This window comes from Osmia lignaria, chromosome 16 (assembly GCF_051020975.1).
Source record: "Osmia lignaria lignaria isolate PbOS001 chromosome 16, iyOsmLign1, whole genome shotgun sequence".
NCBI lineage: Eukaryota > Metazoa > Arthropoda > Insecta > Hymenoptera > Megachilidae > Osmia > Osmia lignaria.
In genome coordinates, this window is record NC_135047.1 from 1,220,261 (window position 1) to 1,239,998 (window position 19,738).

The 19,738-nt window shown below is 34.9% G+C and overlaps 5 protein-coding genes across 26 annotated transcripts; 1 reads left to right on the top strand and 4 right to left on the bottom strand.

Moving 5' to 3' along the window:
* Positions 1-374: 374 nt before the first annotated feature.
* On the bottom strand, positions 375-3,419 carry LOC117600859 (senecionine N-oxygenase). 4 transcript variants are annotated; one of them, XM_034316827.2, is made up of 8 exons: positions 3,268-3,419; positions 2,502-3,166; positions 1,852-1,990; positions 1,510-1,771; positions 1,338-1,441; positions 1,179-1,266; positions 896-1,059; positions 375-788 (listed from the first exon to the last, which is right to left on the bottom strand). In XM_034316827.2, the coding sequence occupies exons 2-8, from the start codon at positions 2,693-2,695 to the stop codon at positions 480-482; spliced, it is 1,260 nt and encodes a 419-aa protein (XP_034172718.1). In that variant the 5' UTR covers positions 2,696-3,166; positions 3,268-3,419; the 3' UTR covers positions 375-479. The 4 variants fall into 4 exon arrangements, with proteins under 4 accessions (XP_034172718.1, XP_034172720.1, XP_034172717.1 ...); XM_034316829.2 differs by having other exon boundaries at positions 2,502-2,700; positions 3,268-3,406; XM_034316826.2 differs by having other exon boundaries at positions 3,241-3,386.
* Positions 3,420-4,574: 1,155 nt separating this feature from the next.
* Positions 4,575-6,772, bottom strand: LOC117600807 (RNA exonuclease 4). 5 transcript variants are annotated; one of them, XM_034316718.2, is made up of 2 exons: positions 6,637-6,772; positions 4,575-5,754 (listed from the first exon to the last, which is right to left on the bottom strand). In XM_034316718.2, the coding sequence occupies exon 2, from the start codon at positions 5,694-5,696 to the stop codon at positions 4,926-4,928; it is 771 nt and encodes a 256-aa protein (XP_034172609.1). In that variant the 5' UTR covers positions 5,697-5,754; positions 6,637-6,772; the 3' UTR covers positions 4,575-4,925. The 5 variants fall into 5 exon arrangements, with proteins under 5 accessions (XP_034172609.1, XP_034172605.1, XP_034172606.1 ...); XM_034316714.2 differs by lacking the exon at positions 6,637-6,772 and adding an exon at positions 6,307-6,447; XM_034316715.2 differs by lacking the exon at positions 6,637-6,772 and adding an exon at positions 5,828-6,160.
* On the top strand, positions 6,450-8,808 carry LOC117600806 (rho guanine nucleotide exchange factor 3). 2 transcript variants are annotated; one of them, XM_034316711.2, is made up of 5 exons: positions 6,450-6,590; positions 6,849-7,099; positions 7,188-7,551; positions 7,627-8,055; positions 8,118-8,806. In XM_034316711.2, the coding sequence occupies exons 1-5, from the start codon at positions 6,525-6,527 to the stop codon at positions 8,532-8,534; spliced, it is 1,527 nt and encodes a 508-aa protein (XP_034172602.1). In that variant the 5' UTR covers positions 6,450-6,524; the 3' UTR covers positions 8,535-8,806. The 2 variants fall into 2 exon arrangements, with proteins under 2 accessions (XP_034172602.1, XP_034172603.1); XM_034316712.2 differs by lacking the exon at positions 6,450-6,590 and adding an exon at positions 6,631-6,732 and having other exon boundaries at positions 8,118-8,808.
* A 210-nt stretch (positions 8,809-9,018) lies between these two features.
* Positions 9,019-12,027, bottom strand: Mettl3 (methyltransferase like 3). Of its 6 annotated transcripts, none has more exons than XM_034316522.2 (6): positions 11,845-12,027; positions 10,938-11,099; positions 10,641-10,839; positions 10,066-10,572; positions 9,835-9,986; positions 9,019-9,762 (listed from the first exon to the last, which is right to left on the bottom strand). In XM_034316522.2, the coding sequence occupies exons 1-6, from the start codon at positions 11,855-11,857 to the stop codon at positions 9,182-9,184; spliced, it is 1,614 nt and encodes a 537-aa protein (XP_034172413.1). In that variant the 5' UTR covers positions 11,858-12,027; the 3' UTR covers positions 9,019-9,181. The 6 variants fall into 6 exon arrangements, with proteins under 6 accessions (XP_034172413.1, XP_034172407.1, XP_034172411.1 ...); XM_034316520.2 differs by adding an exon at positions 11,252-11,792 and having other exon boundaries at positions 9,021-9,986; positions 10,938-11,181; positions 11,887-12,027; XM_034316521.2 differs by adding an exon at positions 11,252-11,554 and having other exon boundaries at positions 9,021-9,986; positions 10,938-11,181; positions 11,622-12,027.
* A 176-nt stretch (positions 12,028-12,203) lies between these two features.
* Positions 12,204-19,004, bottom strand: LOC117600731 (uncharacterized). 9 transcript variants are annotated; one of them, XM_034316529.2, is made up of 6 exons: positions 17,157-18,188; positions 15,587-15,680; positions 14,339-14,837; positions 13,894-14,144; positions 13,717-13,808; positions 12,204-13,615 (listed from the first exon to the last, which is right to left on the bottom strand). In XM_034316529.2, the coding sequence occupies exons 4-6, from the start codon at positions 14,129-14,131 to the stop codon at positions 13,241-13,243; spliced, it is 705 nt and encodes a 234-aa protein (XP_034172420.1). In that variant the 5' UTR covers positions 14,132-14,144; positions 14,339-14,837; positions 15,587-15,680; positions 17,157-18,188; the 3' UTR covers positions 12,204-13,240. The 9 variants fall into 9 exon arrangements, with proteins under 9 accessions (XP_034172420.1, XP_034172418.1, XP_034172417.1 ...); XM_034316527.2 differs by having other exon boundaries at positions 14,312-14,837; XM_034316526.2 differs by having other exon boundaries at positions 13,894-14,233; positions 17,157-18,187.
* Positions 19,005-19,738: the final 734 nt, after the last annotated feature.

The following is a 19,738-nucleotide window of genomic DNA, read 5'->3' on the forward strand; positions in this document are numbered from 1 at the left end:
GTTATGGACTCTGGTGAACTGCGGTATAAGATTAGTTTTTATTTTATAAACAATATCTCCTCGGATTTGATAGGAACTGTAGGTACTCACACCCAACCCAACGAATAGAGTCCAATAGAGTCCAACTGGCGGCCGGCAAAGGATTAGATGCGAGGAAGAGTCAATATGACATCGAAATAACCTGTCAAATACTTTGAAAACGCTCAGTTTTACACACGCATGACTTCTGAATCGGTGGATTCAGCGCCTTAAAACTTGGATTCTACTTGTTAAATTCTTCAAGAAGATAAAAAAAAGACCATAATTTTTGGGCCCCTGAGACAAAGTTTAACCTTCTATCGTCATTATAATAGGATAACAAACGGAAAACACCTTTTAGTCTACGTTATATAATTATTATAATTGGATCTATTCAGAGTACAAAATATCTTTATACAATATATTTATATAATGGCGTTCAATATATTTATGACGTATTTTCAAAGCTGAATAAAGTTATAGTCATCGATAATCTTGTATCGAGTTTCCCGATAATGCACCAGGTCATCCAAGAAGTGCGTACTGCTTTCGTTGTGCAGCTTCGCGAGTACAGGCGGCAATGGTGTGATTCCTGCAGTATTCGCGAGATCGTCGTAATAACGATCCTGCTTGAATCCCATCAGGTGAAAGTGCCGTTTCTGTAGACCTTCTTTTAAAAGATTTTCCAACTCCTTCGCCTCTTCACGCAGCAAATCCTCTTTGGGAGGGAAATCTTTTCTGCCGGTCCAATATTGCAGGACGAATCGTACCTACCATCAATCGATAACATCTCCATTAATGATTCGAATCACTGACGATAGCCTCTCGCCGGTGTTCGAATGAAACATTTTAACGATCACGTTCCATTGAATTGTACCTGCAGATCGAACATACTGAAGGCGCAAACGTAGTAGGGAAGACCGACTAAAGCAAGACTGGTATTTTCGATCGATACGAGATGTTTCCACAACGGTGTCACCATGTTGGAATCAACTCGAACCCCACACTTTTCGCTTAGAAAGGGGAAACTGTATTTGTACCCTGCAGTAAATTAAGTGGAACAATTAGGAGAAAAGAAATTCTCTAATGACTACTTTTAAAGACACAAATAGCTCTTACTTGTACTAGGTATATTACACATAAAGTTTCGAGGGAACTACCTGTACAATAGAAAACTATATCCACTGGTTCACTGGTACCGTCGTTGAACACAGCGTTGCGTTCAGTTAGTTCCTTTACATCTGGTTTCTGAAAAATTGAAACAACCGAGTTATAAAGTATTTCAAGACATTCCTTTTTATTCCTTTGTTCTTTATCACCTGTATAACGTTAGCTGGAAACACAGTGCCTATAGGGTCCCTCGAGTGGTGACTCAAGATCACACGTGTCGCTTTTCCCGATATATCCAAAGCCAAGTCCATACCTATCGTTTTCATTTGAATAAATACAAATAATCATTTGGTGTAAAAGAAAAATGTAATAGTGCCCTACCAGAAGGACCAGCACCGATAACAAGTACTTTCTTATCAAGAAAAATATCCGGAACCCTGTAATCGTGGCTATGCATCTGTTTCCCTTGAAAAATACTTCGACCTTTCAAATTTGGATAACTAGGCTCGAAGTAATGCCCATTGCAAACCATAACAGCATCGAACGATTCATTTAAGACCATGTTTCTTTGTAAATCTTTCACTTTGATCGTCCACTTCCGGTCTCCGTTAGACGGTTCTATTAGTTCAACGTTGTGCAGAAACTGCGAGATGAATATTCTTATAAACAATTTTTATTTTTAACGATAAACGATACGATTCGAACTAGAAATTGATAAGATACCCGAATGTACTGGCGAAGTTTAAAATGATCGCAATACGAGATTAGGAAGTTGAGCATTTGCTCACGAGTTAGGTAACTTTCGGGTACACTCGGAACAGGATAATCTGGATATCCCATTACTTCCTTGGGAAGATTTGTTCTGTGAGCAAAATTATATGGTTTCATTAAACAAATAAAAAAAAAACTCAAAATATCCTTGAGTTTACTGAGTCTGAATAATAATTTATCAGATGTCTTTATGAATATTGATGGCAAATGATAAGTTCGGTTAGTATCTCTTACTTATAACGTGTCGTTAGTTAGACTGGAGTCTGGCACTTAACACTGGAACTACCAAAGGGGTCAAAATGACTTGTTTCAAGTTTCTTATTTTAATTTATAAATTCTATCGAGGTATTTTTACTGGAATGTATGTTGGCTATTGTCGAGATAAAGAATGGATATATATATAATAAATTATTTATTTATTTATTTAATTTTCTGTATTATTTTCAACTTGAACATTAGTGTACATCAATCGTCGGTAGTTCTAGTGTTAAGATTATCAACTCTTGTTCTGTCAAATTTTTATACAAACAGTTTTAGCGATTGATTTACAATGAAGAGATAAAAAATTTAATAATTCCTCATTGTTTTATAATTGACTTTACCTTAAATTTTTATACATACTGGTGTGTATTGGTAAACCATATCGATCCAAACCAACTTCTTCCCTATAAACCCATGTACCTCCTACTTGGTCCGTTTTCTCGTAACAAACTACTTCAGCGTTGTATACACCGGAAGTGCAATGTCGTATGGCTGCGAGACCAGCGGATCCAGCACCGATCACGGCAATTTTCATGTTTGCTATAGATATTGATAAACTTAGAGACTTAACGAGATCTTGTACGGCTCAGCTTTTCTTTCAAAAATCTTTTCTTCTAATTATTACAGCTCGTGCGATTACTTCTGCCACCCTTTGTTCTTCCGCGTATCTTCTCTTTTGACTCAACAGCGTTCGAAGATAAATTAAACACGAGTAGTTCGTTAATTATTTCTTCGAAAAAAAAGGTCTATCAACGTTGAAAACACAATTTCAATCGTGAATGCAATGCATTGGTACACACGGTCGAGTTGCAAGTGAGAAAGGTGGAACGATTGAAAGTTACAAACACGAACGTTCCCTCTTTTTTTTTCTTCTTTTCTTGGATAGTAGACTTTCCTTACTATTACGTGAGTTTCTTGCATCAAATACCAAAGGTGCACGATTTTATCCTCTCAAATAATTGAATGCCGAAAGATATCGTAGCGGATAATATAATAAAACAGCATACTATAAAAACGTGAATAAAACGAACAATGAGGATTTACAAACTGCTATTCTTTGATAAATATTCAAATAATTACCTATCGTTTAACACGTATGTCACTCACTGAAATTGGGAGAAATGTAGTTAGACCGCGATAGGGGAACTGTTGGCGATGTTGATGTGCTGCAGTCGATGAAGAAATACGGAATGAACCATCATAAAATAATCAGTATACGGAAAGTCGAAGTGTATCGTTCGAATGGAGGCTGTTACTGATAACAAGGTCGTCCTGTATTCCACGCGTTTTACTATATATGAGAAGCTCGTATAAAGTCTCCGCTATGGGAAATAATGACGATCAACGACTTTATTGCCTTTCTTGAAACACTACAGATTACTGCATTAGCCCTGAAACTGTTAATGAATTTTTAATTACTCCCAGTACATTGACTGTTCTCGTAACATCGAGAATTACTCATTTATTTCAATGAAATCATAGAAAAACAAGTACGGGCAGTTTGATAAAAAGAAGTACTTAGATAATGAAGGTACGATAAACAGTAACATGGATTATAATCTTCTATGTACATGTAATCGTACCTAGATTTAACTTTTATCCTTAATAGATACCAAAAATCATACTTTGACAAAATTTTAAGATTTTTATCTTTCTTTTTACCACTTTTCGGTTTAGAGATATAGCATATTTTGATTGTATTAGGTGTACAAATTAATTCGGTGCCTTTAGTATTACGCCTTCTTAATTAATATTTTTAATTTGAATATTTTCTCGCGGTTCTGAACATTTGAAAAGTGACAAGGCGACATAATAATAATAAAGATTATTTCAATAATTGGAATGACTATAGCTCTTTAAAAATAAATCTTTAATTAAAATAGAGAAAAGGCACCGAATTAATTTGTACACCTAATAAAAACACTCTAATGTTATTATAGTCTTTGTTTAGTCGTGTTTACTTATAAAAAAAGGTCTGCACTTGCATATTATAGATAAGGATTGTTTATACTGTACGCGATAAGTACTTATTAGTGCCTACAGTTTAAACAATTCTATCTACCATTACGCTATCGTATTTTAATTCTAAATATTTGACAGATAATGCGGTTGAAAGTAGCGATAGCAACGTTCAACGGCCCTTCTAACATTATGATTGCATCTGCTAATTTTAATAGACAAATAATAATATTGCTTGTAATGAAATTTCATAAGTTTCCTTATTAAATGCCGAGTTTACCCGAATCTATTAACGTAATAGAAATTCAGGAAGCGTTTGCTTTGCAGGATAAACTTTCAGGCACATCCGGGAGAGGGTAATTGGGATATCATCCGTCTCCTTCTTCACAAGGGTCATTCTACACCATACAAATTAGTTACATTAATCTTTTTAACAAATAAACAATCACATCAAATATATTCGAAAAAGTAATATATTTTGTAATTTTTTAACACAAGTTTTTACACTCTGATAACAATGTTTTATTTACAGTGTAGTTATAGTTAATGATGTGAAGTTTATAACTGTTGTCAGGATCATGAAGTCTCTGAAAACTGGTCCTTGATAATCATGAGTAATTGAATTAAATTGTTCAACACAATAATTGCTGATATAAAATATATTTATGTAGAATTTCTACAATTTTATGTTTAAAGGAAACAAACCTATAAAATATTTGAATTCATGAAATTTTTTCACAAGATGTATGTACATTATTTGTAGAACTTCTCAATAATGAAGGTAAACATCTCATTTTTAATTTAAATTATCGTTTAGAATAGAATTCAGACTCCCACTTATTTCTATACAGTACATACAACTGCATTGCAGCTCTTGCATCTTCAACAGAGCTGTGCTCTCCTACTTGTATTTCCCTACCTAATAATTCATGTGCAAGCTTCTTTAAACTGGGTGTATTTCCTCTAGACAACTGGCGGAAAGTTTTAAACCTGGAAGTGTCTCTTAAATGTTTTCTTGGATGAGAGAGATACAGTACGTCAAGATCATGCTTCAATGCATGTCCAATCAAAATACGACCTCTTAACATTTCTGCTACCTCTTTTTGAACAACCTCAAACTCTTCTCCATTTTGAAGATTGTGAGGACGAATACCACTAACTTTAGTTCTATAATCTTGCACAGGTTCTCTTGGTTTTACGTATTTATCGTAAACACAAAAGCCATGACGGTTTACGATGGACACTCTAGCTAACATACTCTCTGTGCCATCGCCTATGCCTACCATCTCGCAATCCATGGATATCTGCTTTGTCAACTTCTTTTTATTTTCATCGTAAACTTCTTCTTCATTATTTTGTGTTACATGGTCCACATTCGACACAGACGAATGATTCTTCTTTCTTACTTTCTGATGAGAAAGTGATTTCTTTTTAACATTCTCTTTGCCAGATGTATTCGACTCTAATGATGATGAATTAAATACTATATTCTTAAATATTTCCCAATTACACCCAGACGCATTCCGCTGCGTGTTTGGGGTAATACGATGGTTATTTTGCTTATCTTTTTCACCCATGGTTTCTCTAGTTCCAATTTTCTTAGAACGGCATTGTTTCTGTGGCTCTTCGTGCTTCCTAAAAATAGCAATGGAACAGATTACTTGTAATTATAAATCTATAAATATCCGAAATATTTGTTTTTTTATACATTGTTACCTGCCCTAACCTCTTCATTTAACACGTGTATAAATGAAAGTATAAACCTTACAATAAGTACACACTTTTATTACATAACAAAATATGCTTTGTTTATTTGCAAATTCACATAAAAGTATATGAAAGTTAATTAAAATTATTCATAAAATGTCAGATAATACGTCAACTTAAATATGGCGGCACAAATTCAAAACAGTTACACCAGTTATACATTTGGAAGTGAAACTATCATACTATCATCCTTTCTTTTTTTAACTTATACAAATGAACAAAGAAAACACTACAAATCTATAAAATTTCTATTTTTCTAATTAATAAATGTTAAGAGAAAAAGATACTTTGCAATAGAGTTAATATAAGATGTAAGATTAATATTTATTTTATGGATGCTTTATGAAATAAAAGTAGGGATAACTGACAACTAAACGACGCCCCTAATCTAGGTTTAATTAATTACAGAAGTTTTCCTACCTCACGTATAATATTATAGCAATAAAGCACACGGTAAAAATTAAAGAAACCATCATGCTAGGATAATTAAAAAATATTCTAGAATTTATGTCTGCCAGGTTTGTATCCTAATAAATCGTCTCTCCCAAAACCTGCGTAGCTGAACCGTTACTCCGTACAGAATATGAGTAATTGCATCCATTTTAAATTCTGCATGGATTTTTAAAAATTTGAAAGAAATGTACGATGATAGCAATAATACAATTAAAGATGCTTTCCAAGAACCTCGGAAGAAATTTTGGCTGGTGAGTTTTTACGTACTATCAGTAATAAAAATAATTCGTTATTAACCTTTGTATTATTTCGTCCGACAATTTCGTTTGACTAACAATAAGAGTATCAAATATTTGTCAACTGTTTTCAATTTCATGTATTAAACAACTCGTAGTATGTAATCTATTATTTTCCTTTTTATATTCGTCTATTATTTTTATATATGTACATTTTATTAAAACATTATAAGGTCTATTTATTAATCTTGTTCTTGTTATACTTGAAATTAGCGATCAAGAAAACGTCCGAAAAGTGATGCTATCAGTGTTAGTTCAATGGACATATCTATTGAATCAGAAATGGGAAAAAAGAAAAAGCGAAGGAGAATTACAGAAGTGGCCAGCAGCATTTTTTCTTCTTCTTCTTCTACTATAAGTACCAAACAAGGAAGTACTCTTCACAGATCTTTTACAATTCAACCAAACACAACAGATTTGTCATTTGTAGATAATGAAACAGACACAGGAACATTAAAAAGAAAGTATGAAAAAAATATTTTCAATCATTTTTATTTTTTTTTTATAAACTTCAAAGTATTTATTATTTAAAATTTGTATTGTAATTTATAGGCATAAAGAAGACATTGAATGTACTAATAACTTTACTCTTAGGAGTTGGGTACTTGATATAGCCAAAACAAGTACCAAAGATAAATCTAATTATTCTTTAAGTCGAAAAGATGTTAAAAAACAAGAAGCAATTTATGAATTATATTGTGGAGAAAATGTATTCATTAATGATTTGTGCATTCTTAAAGAGTATTATTATGAACCACTGGTATCTACTGGTATTTTTACTTCTGATGAGTTAGTAACACTTTTTAATGATATAACACATCTTATTGAAATACATAGCAGATTAAGGGATGAATTGATTGATCTGAGAGATCAGTATGGATATACAGATGCTGTTGGATCCACATTATTAAATTGGGTTAGTTACTATGGAATATTAATATTAAATACTTTAAGCAATTATTGAACCTATATAGATTTATCATTTTTATAGATTCCAACATTAATAAAACCATACTTGGAAAGATGCAGAACACAAATATGGGCAAAACAATTACTGGATGAAAAACGGTTGACAAACAAACGTTTTCAGTCTTTCCTTAAAAAACGTTTAGAATCTCCCCATTCAGTTGATTTATGGACTTATATAGATGTACCAAGGTCAAGAATTGTTAAATATCCTTTATTGATTAAGGAAATAATTAGGCACACTGCTGCAACACATGTAGATCAAGCATGTTTAAAAGAAGCATATAATATGTTATCCAATTTACTTAAAGATATAGATAAAACTATGGGCAATGCAGAATGTAAATTAGCTCAGTCGAAAATTAATGTAAAATCGGACTATGATCCTACCAAGTGCATTGAAAATGCAACTCAGTTAATCACTCAAGGGCAGCTCAAAGATGCAAGAGGAATGGTAAGAATTTGTATTAAATGTTATTAAATAGGTAAATGTATAAATTCTTTATAATTTTTTAGAAATATCAATGCTTCCTTTTTGATACTGGCTTTGCTATAACTCGTGGTACAAGATCTGTGAGTAAAAAGTACAATTTGTTTTTTCCTATAATATCTAAAGAACAGATTTGTATAAGTACAGATGAAAAATCTATTATAAATTTTGGATTTAAAATTGGTGATCACATTTTAATGACGGAAGATGTACATGGAAAAAGACACTGGATTGATTCTTTTAATAAAGTTAATCACAACCGTATTCATTCATTAGAAAATGTAATTGATACTAGTGAAAAAGAAAATCAGCAAATTTTGTCACCATCAAAAATAAATCACACTACTAGATTATCTATAAGTAAGATGAATGACAGTCACTTTTCTTTGACACTAAAGAAAAGTTTTTTAAAACAGAAACGTAACAGCATTGGTTACATTTAATATTAACGATTTTACATTCCATACGAATATAAGAATATTTCTTATATTCTTATACTGTGTTCAGCTGTAAATTTTTATAAATGGTACATAATACTGAAAATCTGTTTTAGATTTTTGTACTAAAGTCATTTTGTTGTGTGTTTGATTCCTATTTATAAAATATTTTTCAATCTGTTATAAAAAATTACATTCCATTTTTCGTACGATTGAAAGGAACGTAAGTTTATATTAATATATGTACTTAATGTAAAACATATATAAACAATATATATAATTAGATAGTAAAAAGAAGCACTAACATGAAAATAACAATATACGAAAACATATTTATATACATGCTGCTTAAAGCATGAATTAAATATGTTTTACAAATGTACAAATATTTTTGATAATAATTGTAAATTAAAGAAAATGAACAATTTATGTATTTCTAATTATAATTAATATGCTATTATTTTATTCCTATGTTAAATGCAATATATATACACATTTAAATGCAACTGAGAAATTATTTTTTTAAAGGAATACTTCAAAATATATTGATAAAAACTCAAAATTTGTCTCAAATTTTTATCAAATAGTTTTATTTTCATAACTTATATAATAAAATAATTATTTATTTATCTTACATTAGTTTAAAATGATTATTAAGGTTTACTGGGTTTCATTGAGTTTCCATCTGGATATCGTTTTTTGAAGGCTTTAATGAGCTGAGGATCAATCAGATGAACCCCGTCTACTTGATTTCCCAATGTTATCCAATTAGGTTGAACATTATGCGGTCGACCAAATAATTCAATCTTTCTCGTTCCTGGGCTCATACGTTCGATAATTCCATAAATTTCATCAGGTTTATGACTAGTTGCACGAACTTCGGCCACAATAACGTCGCTATCCAAACCTCGATTAATTCTTGGATTACCTTTCATACCAACTAAACAATGTTCTTTACCATGATTTAACCAATGACCTGTTCTACCTGTTCTTATTATTCTCTGCAACTGATTCGTTTTTACCCATATGATTTCATCCACTCTCTCGTATCCCCATAATTGCAAACATTCTCTACCAAGTTCCATTGCTCTCCCTGTTACCCACAAAAACAAAAGACCTTCATCCTGAAGTGCAGGTATACCCAACTGTCTCATTTCGTCATCCGACATGGTACCATAGGGTAACTCCATGTGGATATCCCATGGAGGGTCAGCCATTATAACAGCAAATTTACCTAATACAGTCATGTCAAGATATCGTAAATCACACTGTATCCATTGCGGTGGGTACAGAGTCAATTCACTACCTAAAGATCCACCAGGAGTTGGGCAAGTAGTACTATTACCGTTCTTACTATCTAGTGTTAAGCCTTTAGTCACTGTAGTACTATTTACATTGTCCGTTTCATTCGATTCTTTTGGTTGAGTTGTTGGTCCATCTACTTCATAATGAACATACCTGTGCAATAAAACATTTAAATAAAGAAACTCCGAATACATGTTATCCTAAATGATTATATTCCATTTATGATATGTACTTGCATGTATCCATATGGAAGCAAGTATTAAGAAAACTACAGTCACCCAAAGATTCGTCCGTGTGACTTTGAATAATTTTTTTGAAATGGAGTTTCTTGCATTTTTCGGCAAATCCTGGCCCACCATTCAACTTGACACAATCTACTCTTGTGCCATGAGGACAGAATTCCATAACTTGAGCTCCTCCTTGAGATCGAAATCGTTCGGCCAATGACTTTTCTTTAGACGTTTGCTTTGATAATAAATCCAAAATTTGTTCTCCAACCTTTTTATTTTCTTTCTCTCTGATTGTAGGCATCGATATCAGAGACATTATATCTTCAGTATTTTTCTTATCCAATTTGGGTTGTTTTTCTGCAGGCATGTAGTCATTTAACTCAGATGCAGATGTTTCTGCGCTCTCTGGATTCTCTGTATCATCTGATTGAGATTGATATGATGATTGTGATTCTATCACCGATAATACTGTATATCCAAAAACACCATTCTCTGTCACTTCTTTGATTCTATAAAAGTATTTTATTAGTTCTTGCTAACAAAGTAAAATCACATCATATTGCAGAAACTTACTAACTTAACAATATCTTGTGCTGCAAGCTTTTCTAAAATTTTATGGATGTCTGTAGAACATACATCTGCATTAAGATTCTTACGAAGTTGATCTATTAATTCTGCAGATGTGATAGGTAAATTAGGTAATGACTCATGTAAAATGCATAAAACATCCCTTTCATATTCACTGTGATCTGATCGTTGTGAGTGTCCAGCTACATCTAATATAAATCAATTACTATTATTATTATTGCTGTTGTTGTTATTATTATTATTATTATAATATATCAAATAGCATTTACCAGAACAGTTTACTTACCACTACCAAGGGATGATTCATTAGTTAAGGTGGATGATATTGGTGTTGCAGAAGTAAGAGTGAATAATTCATGTCTCTCACGTTTTCTCTTTTGCAATTTTTCCCTTAAACTGTTCCTTTTTATTTTAAGAGCTTGAATTTCCTCAAAAGCATCTGACATGTCTTCATAACAAATTTTTTAATACATACACATAAGCATATAAAAAATAATTAAAGTAGGTTGATAAAGATCATAATCAAAAACCTATAAATTGAGATATTGTTTTTAATACCTTTGAACAGTAATTAAAATACTGTAAAATGTTCAAAAATACCTGAATATATGTTTATTCAAAATAATGAAGCAGTTATAATGCATCAGTAACTTTACATTGCAAAAATTAACCTGACCTGATCTAACCTTAACTGATGAAACGAAAACCGGTGACTACAGATACAAAAAGACTGGACATGCCTTTGCTCTGAAGGGGTCATAATTTTGAGGGTCCCAGATAACCCCAGGGGAGATTAGATCTGCATCAGCCCCCTGTGACTCGGGGGGAGTAGAATACGGCCACGGTAACCCCTTCCTGTCGTAAGAGGCGACTAAAAGGGGAATGTAAAGAAGCGAGCGAGAACTAAAAGTAATGCAAAAGCGTAAGAGAGTAAATGTAACGGGCAAAGCGAAAGAAAGAATGTACATACTTAAGTAAAAGAGCGATTAGCGTAAGCATAAAGAAGTTTCAAAATTGCGCGGGAGAGTGTTGGCTGTAGCGCCAATCCCCTAAGCGCGTGGCCGACAGAGTTCGTTGGGCAAAAAGGGACGGTAAAGTCCATAAAGAACGCCACCCGGATGCAAAAATGCATCCTATTTTTCTGAACCGGGAAAAATATAAATTAAATTAAATTAGATCTGCGTTTTACTTACATACAGAGCACATATTCGATATGACAGTCACAACTGTCTTACCAGTCCCATTTTTATCACACCTCCACCAATGAGAGACTTGCAACAGTCCGCTTTGGTGCAGTGCGAAATGCTTAAAGCCGAGTATCCACTTGTATCAAACGCCCGTATCGCATTACTATTGCGTATCCTTTTGAAGAGGCACTGCGTATCACAGCGTGCTACGGCTCGGTCAATTTTTCTTCGTTTCTTGAAAGAAACGGTTCGGCAATAGGACTGAGCCACTACAAGTGACGAGTTTTGGTTTGCTGCCTGCGGTTTCTTAATAATTGTAGGAGTCCATCGCTTAGTACTATATAACTTTTATTACATCTGCAAGTTTAAAGAGGAAAGTTGGAAATCGGTTCATGACTTAGGGAAATAAAATACAGAAAAAATATGTTATTATACTAGGGGTTTGCCGTTGGCTTAATTAATCTATTACTCGAAGAGGTCATAATTTATTACCCTTATTGCAAATCCGATACCCAAATTCTAAAGTTCTACCAAAAATATTATACAAGAATGTAGCAGTCGAGAAAACAAACGGTGTTTCGTCTCGGGATCGTCTGTTAGACTCGTCAGTGGGGCTGACAACAGACGACCCCTGCCCCAGACACCTATCATACCGCGGTTCGAAACTTGTATATATTCGAGCCGCATGCCGGGCGAGCGCTTGCGAGAGCACGGTTCCTCTCGCCGCCACCTAGCGCTCCCCGGTCCCCTTCACTAAACGATTGCGACAAGAATGTAGAACACATTTCTATGTTTTCAATTCCCGTATTGGGTGTAAATAATCAACGCCTGGATCCGTAAATAAGGTGTTAGGTCACAGAGGGAAAGAAAAGGAATGAAATTGAACGTTGTTTAATATTACATATATACAGGGGGTCCCGTAACTCCCGGAAACGGGGGGTTGCTGGGGTAATCCTGAACAACATTTTCCTTTACCAAAATGAAAAACACTGGCCAATTAGAGCGCGGGCCGGACCACGAGAGCGCTGGCTTTCAGCTGCGTTCGGTCGTGGTCGTGAACAAACACATTGGCACAAACGCATTTATTATTTATGAATAACGAATAATTCCACATTGTTCTTAATTTAAGACGATGTAACATTTATCGCACGCTTCCCTTGATACCCGCGCTGTACCAATGCGTTTGTTCACGACCACGACCGAGCGCGGCTGAAAGCCAACGCTCTCGTGGTTCGGCCCGAGCTAAAGGCGCGCTCTGATTGGTCAGTGTTTTTCGTTAATAACTCAAAAACGAAACTTCAAACGACATTTTGGTAAAGGAAAATGTTGTTCAGAATCACCCCAGCAACCCCGCATTTCCGGGAGTTACAGAAGTTACGGAACACCCTGTATACCTTATACATTATATATTGGTTTTATTACATGAACATTTTAACTTATTAATTTGCGCAAATAACTGCACCATCTGTACTTGAATATGCACCCTTTCGGAAACGTTCAGTTCCCTTAATTTCGCTGCAACAAAATTTCCAAAATGCTGACACTCATCAGCTGATGGATCACACGCGGCCATGAGAATCTGGAATGCCTTTTCCAGGCGTTCATCTTGGTTGGTATGCCGCCATTGCGCGGTAACTGGTTTCGTTGGGAGGCATGGGGTATTCGTACTCGGGCCCTGTTCTACCTTTACCACCTCGGTATCTTCTCCCATCTCTGTCTCTTCTATCACCTCATCTTGTGCCGCTTCTAGAGTTGTATTTTGTATTTCATCTTCCATCTGAAAACAAATATTATTTCTAATTTGTTGCTAATGAAGTATGCTTAGTATGCTTTTATGAATCGTGGAAAAAATTAAAAAATGATTGAAGGTTTGCGTACTGTACTTGATGTCCTCCTTGATTTATTCCTATCCCATAGGAATTGTAAACTCTCGAAGGCAAACCATTGACTTTGATACATTTCATCTGTTCCTACAAACAAAAGAACGATAGAAAGTTAAAGTACTAAATATTTCCAATTCTCAATTCATGAATGTATGAAAAAAAAAGTACTTACCCTTTCCGGTGTCAACACTTCTTTTCAATTTTATTTTCTCCCTCCTCAAAGCTGCGAGGAGGTATTCCATTTTTCTTTTGCATTGTACTTTCGGTTTTTTAAGTTTCTCACTTATTTCCTCCCACGCATCTTCTTTCTTTATCTTATTATAATATTGAGGGTTTTTGGGATCCCACAATACACTTTTCGAACGATAAACTTTAATCAACGTCAGAGTTTCCGCCTTAGTAAAATTCATGATAAATCTCTTCCTGTAGTCGAAACGATACTAATATTATTTCGTATTCATGAGAAATATGTTACTTCATAATCGTGGTGGGGGTTTCCGTGTAGAAACTTCCTGTATTGGTTAAAATTCGTCGTAGGCGGTCAATTTGGAATTTTTCTAATTGGGTGTCTCTTGCAAACGTGAGGGTACCTTCTAGTCCACGTGGAGGTAACTAACTTGCATGGTATCCGATATTATGGGCTCGGGCGGGCTCGGCAGCAATCGGGCGGGCATCCGATACATGCGTGCAGTCAGGTAGCCCGACTATTTCGGGTTCGGTTGGGTACAGTCGGGCAGATTCGGACGAGCTTCCGCGGCCCATCTCTCATGTATTGTTAATAGTTGCAATAATTATTATGTGGAAAAATAATACAGTAAAAGCTGGATAAGTGCAAGAGAAATTGGGACCCAAACATTGCATACATCCAGCCAAAGCCGGGTATCCACTTGTGTCAAACGCTCGTATCGTATCACCGTTGCGTATCCTTTTGAAGAGGCACGCATTGCATCGCAACGCATCACAGCGTGCTACGGCTCGGACCATTTTTCTTGGTTTCTTGAAAGAAACGGTTCGGCAATAGGATTGGGTCACTACAAGCGAGGAGTTTCAGTTTGCTGTGTGCTGTTTCTTTATTGTAGGATTCCATCGCTTAGTACTGTAGAACTTTTATTAGATCTGCAAGTTAAAGGAGGAATTTTGGAAATCTATGTTATTATACCAGGAGTTTGAGTTCACTTAATCCATTTATTACTCGAAGAGGTCATCATTTATTACCCTTGTTGCTTTCATTGGACTGGTACTACAGGGTGATTCTCTCGCTACGCAAGACAAAAGCCATGCCGTACAATGGAACCCCTGTTGTTTCGTTTCTTGTCTTCGTCTCAGCCATAAACAGACACAGAGTAGTTTTGGGTCCGGCGATATGGCCCCTGGGTCTCTTTACCCGCAAAAACAGCAGGGTTCGATTGTGCGGCACGGCCTTTGTCTTGCGTAGCGAGAGAATCACACTGTATCTGCGTATCATACAAGTTCGGTATCTCCACGCGGACTAGGAGGTACCCTCGCGTTTGTAAAAGACACCCAATCAGAAAAATTCCAAATTGACCGTCTACGACGAATTTTAACCAATACAGAAATCATATCGTATTTGGTAGCATTTTAATTAGAAAAACGTCACAAATATCTTGGTAAAAGTTTTATAAGAGAGAAATGAAAAATAACAAAGTTCAGTCGTTGCATTAGCATTTTAATTAGAAAAACGTCACAAATATCTTGGTAAAAGTTTTATAAGAGAAAAATGAAAAATAACAAAGTTCAGTCGTTGCATTAGCATTTTAATTAGAAAAACGTCACAAATATCTTGGTAAAAGTTTTAAAAGAGAAAAATGAAAAATAACAAAGTTCAGTCGTTGCATTAGTATTACCTCACTGATATATCCGATCCCAGATCATATTATCCCGTGCCTCAAGTGTCTCAACCAACAGGCAAATTTTCAATACTCGGCAACGGAAAAATCTCTGGAAAATTAACATTGTCCTTTTTTAATAATCACAGAGGTGATTATTAACATTAGTCTTTTACGTACAGCGTAGCACAGAAAATAATTGATATGTTTAAATATATTTAGACGATAAAATTTGTCTAAATTAAATTAGATTAAATTCATAAATAATTTCATCAATTTTGAAATGAGTCCAATAATACCGTAAGATTTAAAATAAATTGAAATGTTAATTTATTGAAATTGAAATCCAAGTGACAGCACGAAACACTATGTCAAGTGCAAACGCATGAACCTTTCCTTCGATGCAACGGCAAAGAACCGACAAAGGGTATAGTCGGGTACGGTAGGCAAAATGGCCCTTGAATCAAATTAAATTCAGAATGCGTCATTCGATAGCATATTAAAAGAAAATAGTGTACACCAATTTGCAACCCTTTATCTTAACCAGGAGGGCAGTGAGGGGGGCAAAAGAAACGCCAAATCGTGCCCCATTTCTCCTATTTAATAACATCCGAAAATTCTGGAAAAATTCTCATACACTACAAACACGGTAGCACATATTAGGGAATTTTTTCAGATTTTTTCATTGCAAATCCTAGTTGTAAAAAATGAAAAACCGAACAAACAATCTGAAGAAATGCGATTTGTTATTGAAAATGTAAGAACACTACTTTTATATTACAGTGGTAATAACATATTAGTATAACTATTACTCTTGAATTTTTTCAGATTTTTTGTTGTGGTGCAACATAGTAATTTTTATTTCCTGTTCTTTTAGAATATGTATTAAGTACTTTTAAATGGATTCACATTCACACAATTGGTATACAGGTTACCGAAATAGAATTAACTTAAATAAAAATTCGAAGTAGAAGTTACTTTTTCATGCGAAATAATTGGTTTTTGATTGTTTTAACTACGTTGCACCACAACAAAAAATCTGAAAAAATCTGAAGAGTAATAGTTATACTAATATGTTATTACCACAGTAATATAAAAGTAGTATTCTTACATTTTCAATAACAAATCGCGTTTCTTCAGATTGTTTGTTCGGTTTTTCATTTTTTACAACTAGGATTTGCAATGAAAAAATCTGAAAAAATTCCCTAATATGCGCTACGGTGTTTGTAGTGTATGAGAATTTTTCCAGAATTTTCGGATGTTATTAAATAGGAGAAATGGGGCACGATTTGGCGTTTCTTTTGCCCCCCTCACTGCCCTCCTGGTTAAGATAAAGGGTTGAAAATTGGTGTACACTATTTTCTTTTAATATGCTATCGAATGACGCATTCTGAATTTAATTTGATTCAAGGGCCATTTTGCCTACCTTACCCGACTATACCCTTTTTCGGATGGCTCCGTATCAAATGAACAGCAGGCAGCAAACCGAAACTCTTCGCCTGTAGTCGCCCAGTCCTATTGCCGAACCGTTTCAAGAAACGAAGAAAAATTGACCGAGTCGTAGCACGTAGCACGCTGTGATACTCACCGATGCAAGGTGTGCCTCTTCAAACGGATACGCAACGGCGATAGAATACGGGCGTGAGTAACGTACAACGTTGGAAATTTCTATTCCCACTGCGCAAGACAAGAAACGAGAGAGAGAAAAAGGACTGGATAGTCACGAATAGAGAAGGACTGAGCGTCAGAGGGCGGTATTCACAGTCGCAACTTATTTCTATGCTGGTCTTAAGCATAAGCTTAAGGTATCCGTCAGATTCACAGTCGCCGAATAAGCAACGCCTTAAGCATCAGCTTAAGCATTTGCTTAGGAAAGTAAATGCTTATCGCTGTAGATTCATAGTCGATTCTTAAGAAAGTCTTAAGTTCTTATGAATTCATAGTCTAATAAGTCCGGGAACATTCCTAGCAAACGGACGGTTCACCGATTTTTATCTGTTATATATCGTTAAATTCGTCTTTCTGAGCATATTATTGAGGTGTTTGTCTTTTTTGTGGAAATTTCTTTTTTTTTTAAATTTGATGTGAAGTTTCGAAAAAAAAGGAAGGTTAAGTATGTTTCTGATGCATTTATGAACAGAAACAAATGACTGTCGGTACATTCATACTTACATGATATGGATAGATTCAATCATCCAAGTTTGATATGTTTTCATTTTCTACAGAATCGAAAGATATTACTACTGATTCTGAAATATTGCCGGCCGGCTGACGCCGGCCGGGATTGGATGTGCCCTAACCCAACCTAACCTATTGTCTTTTTAGACTTAAAGCAGTCTAAAAAGAATGCTGTCATTTGTTTCTGTTCATAAATGTATAAAAAACATACTTAACCATACTTTTTTCTTGAAAGTTTACAGCAAATTTTACACAAAAAAACGAATTTTCGCAAACAATGACATAGAAATTAGTAATGTACTCAACAAGACGAATTCAACAATATATAACACGTCAAAATCGGTGAACAGTCCGTTTGCTAGGAATATACCCTTTGCGGATACGTGCAGGTATGTATATTTTTTAGCAGCGAGGCGTACTACGGTGCGCTATATAAAATCCACGCGTTCAGTCAGTCAAAATTTACCGGAGCGGGACAATTCCACAGCCGACTCTAGTACTAGCCGTGCTGAAGTAAAAATGGCAACACCGCGGGAGTCCGGTCTGAATATATCAACACCTACCCTATCTATCTGCCTCCCGGACTCCCAGACTCTCAGCCAATCAACGTCGTCAGACTCCCGACTACTCTCTGGACTTCACATAACCTCTTTGGTTTCGTTCCAATAATTTCGCTTGTTTCAAGGTTTTTATTAACTTATATACACGTTTATCAATTCTTAAATGTTTCAATTTGATCCAAAGATGGTTTCATTTTGCTTCATACCTAAATTTTCTTGAAATCACTGTAAATATTTTAAATATCATGCTTCACAACACCAAACTACTTCGAGAGTACACAAAATATATATCACATTTATAACAATTTTATACTACCACATCACTTCTACTTGCCATAGTTGCAACGTTTATGTACTGTTTATACATAATTAACACAAAATAGTGAATATTACTACAGCCTTTAATTAAAAGAGACGTTAATTACAATTCCGAGCACAGGACTCTGTTTTTGAAAATAGGACTCCCGATTGTCATGTGGGCGGTGTTGCCACGTTGTTCAGCATGGCTAGTACTAGAGTCGGCTGTGACAATTCTATCATTTAGGTTGAAAGAAGGATAGCATGATCACCGTACATCTCACTCTAACCACGCGCCAATGTTTCGCTTTCGTTCTTTAGGGTACGTTTATGTTGGAGTGTCGATAAACGATAAGAGCGTCGATCATAGCAATGTGAAGTTGTCTCATTATCAGAGCTCTACTATAAACAAACCAGAGATATTTTTTCGCAGCTATGATCGACGCTTTTATTGTTTATCGACGCTCCAACATAAACGCACCCTTAGGTGGACCGTCGCGATGCCTCTGGTGAGATGAGCGTTTGAATGTGTTTGTAAAAATACTTGAGGCGCTGTTGCCTTCCTAGATCGTGTTGCGCGCACACTAGCTGAGAATTGAACCTTTCAAATTCGTAACAGACCACGCAAGTGGCTCCACCAGGTTCAACAAAAAACTGCTGTAATACCGACGTCCCGAATCGGAGAGGTCACGTGTCGTGTCTACCCCCTTATGCTTTTATTTGACGTTCGGCTATTTCCGTCGATTCTCTACTATAACAACCAATCAAAATGATTCTTGAAAATGTAGCATTATTTGTAACTTAGTGACGCGGTTTTTGAATTGAATTCAAATAATTGAGCGAACGATAGACAGAGCCAAATTTATTAATAAAAAAAGCCAAATTTATTAAGAAAAGTAACAATTTTATTATTAATGTTACCACATACGTTATAAAAATCTCTTATATTTAAAGTTTCATTCTGAAATACGAACACAAAATAACACAAAATTAAATTTCGAGGTATAGGTTGTGATATGACTGAGGATGAGGGTATTTTAATCAATAAATCAAACCAATTTGAGCCGAAAGAATAATGATTATTTATTGGTTCGATAGACACAATAAGGGGAAAAAGCCTTGCGGCAACAAAAAC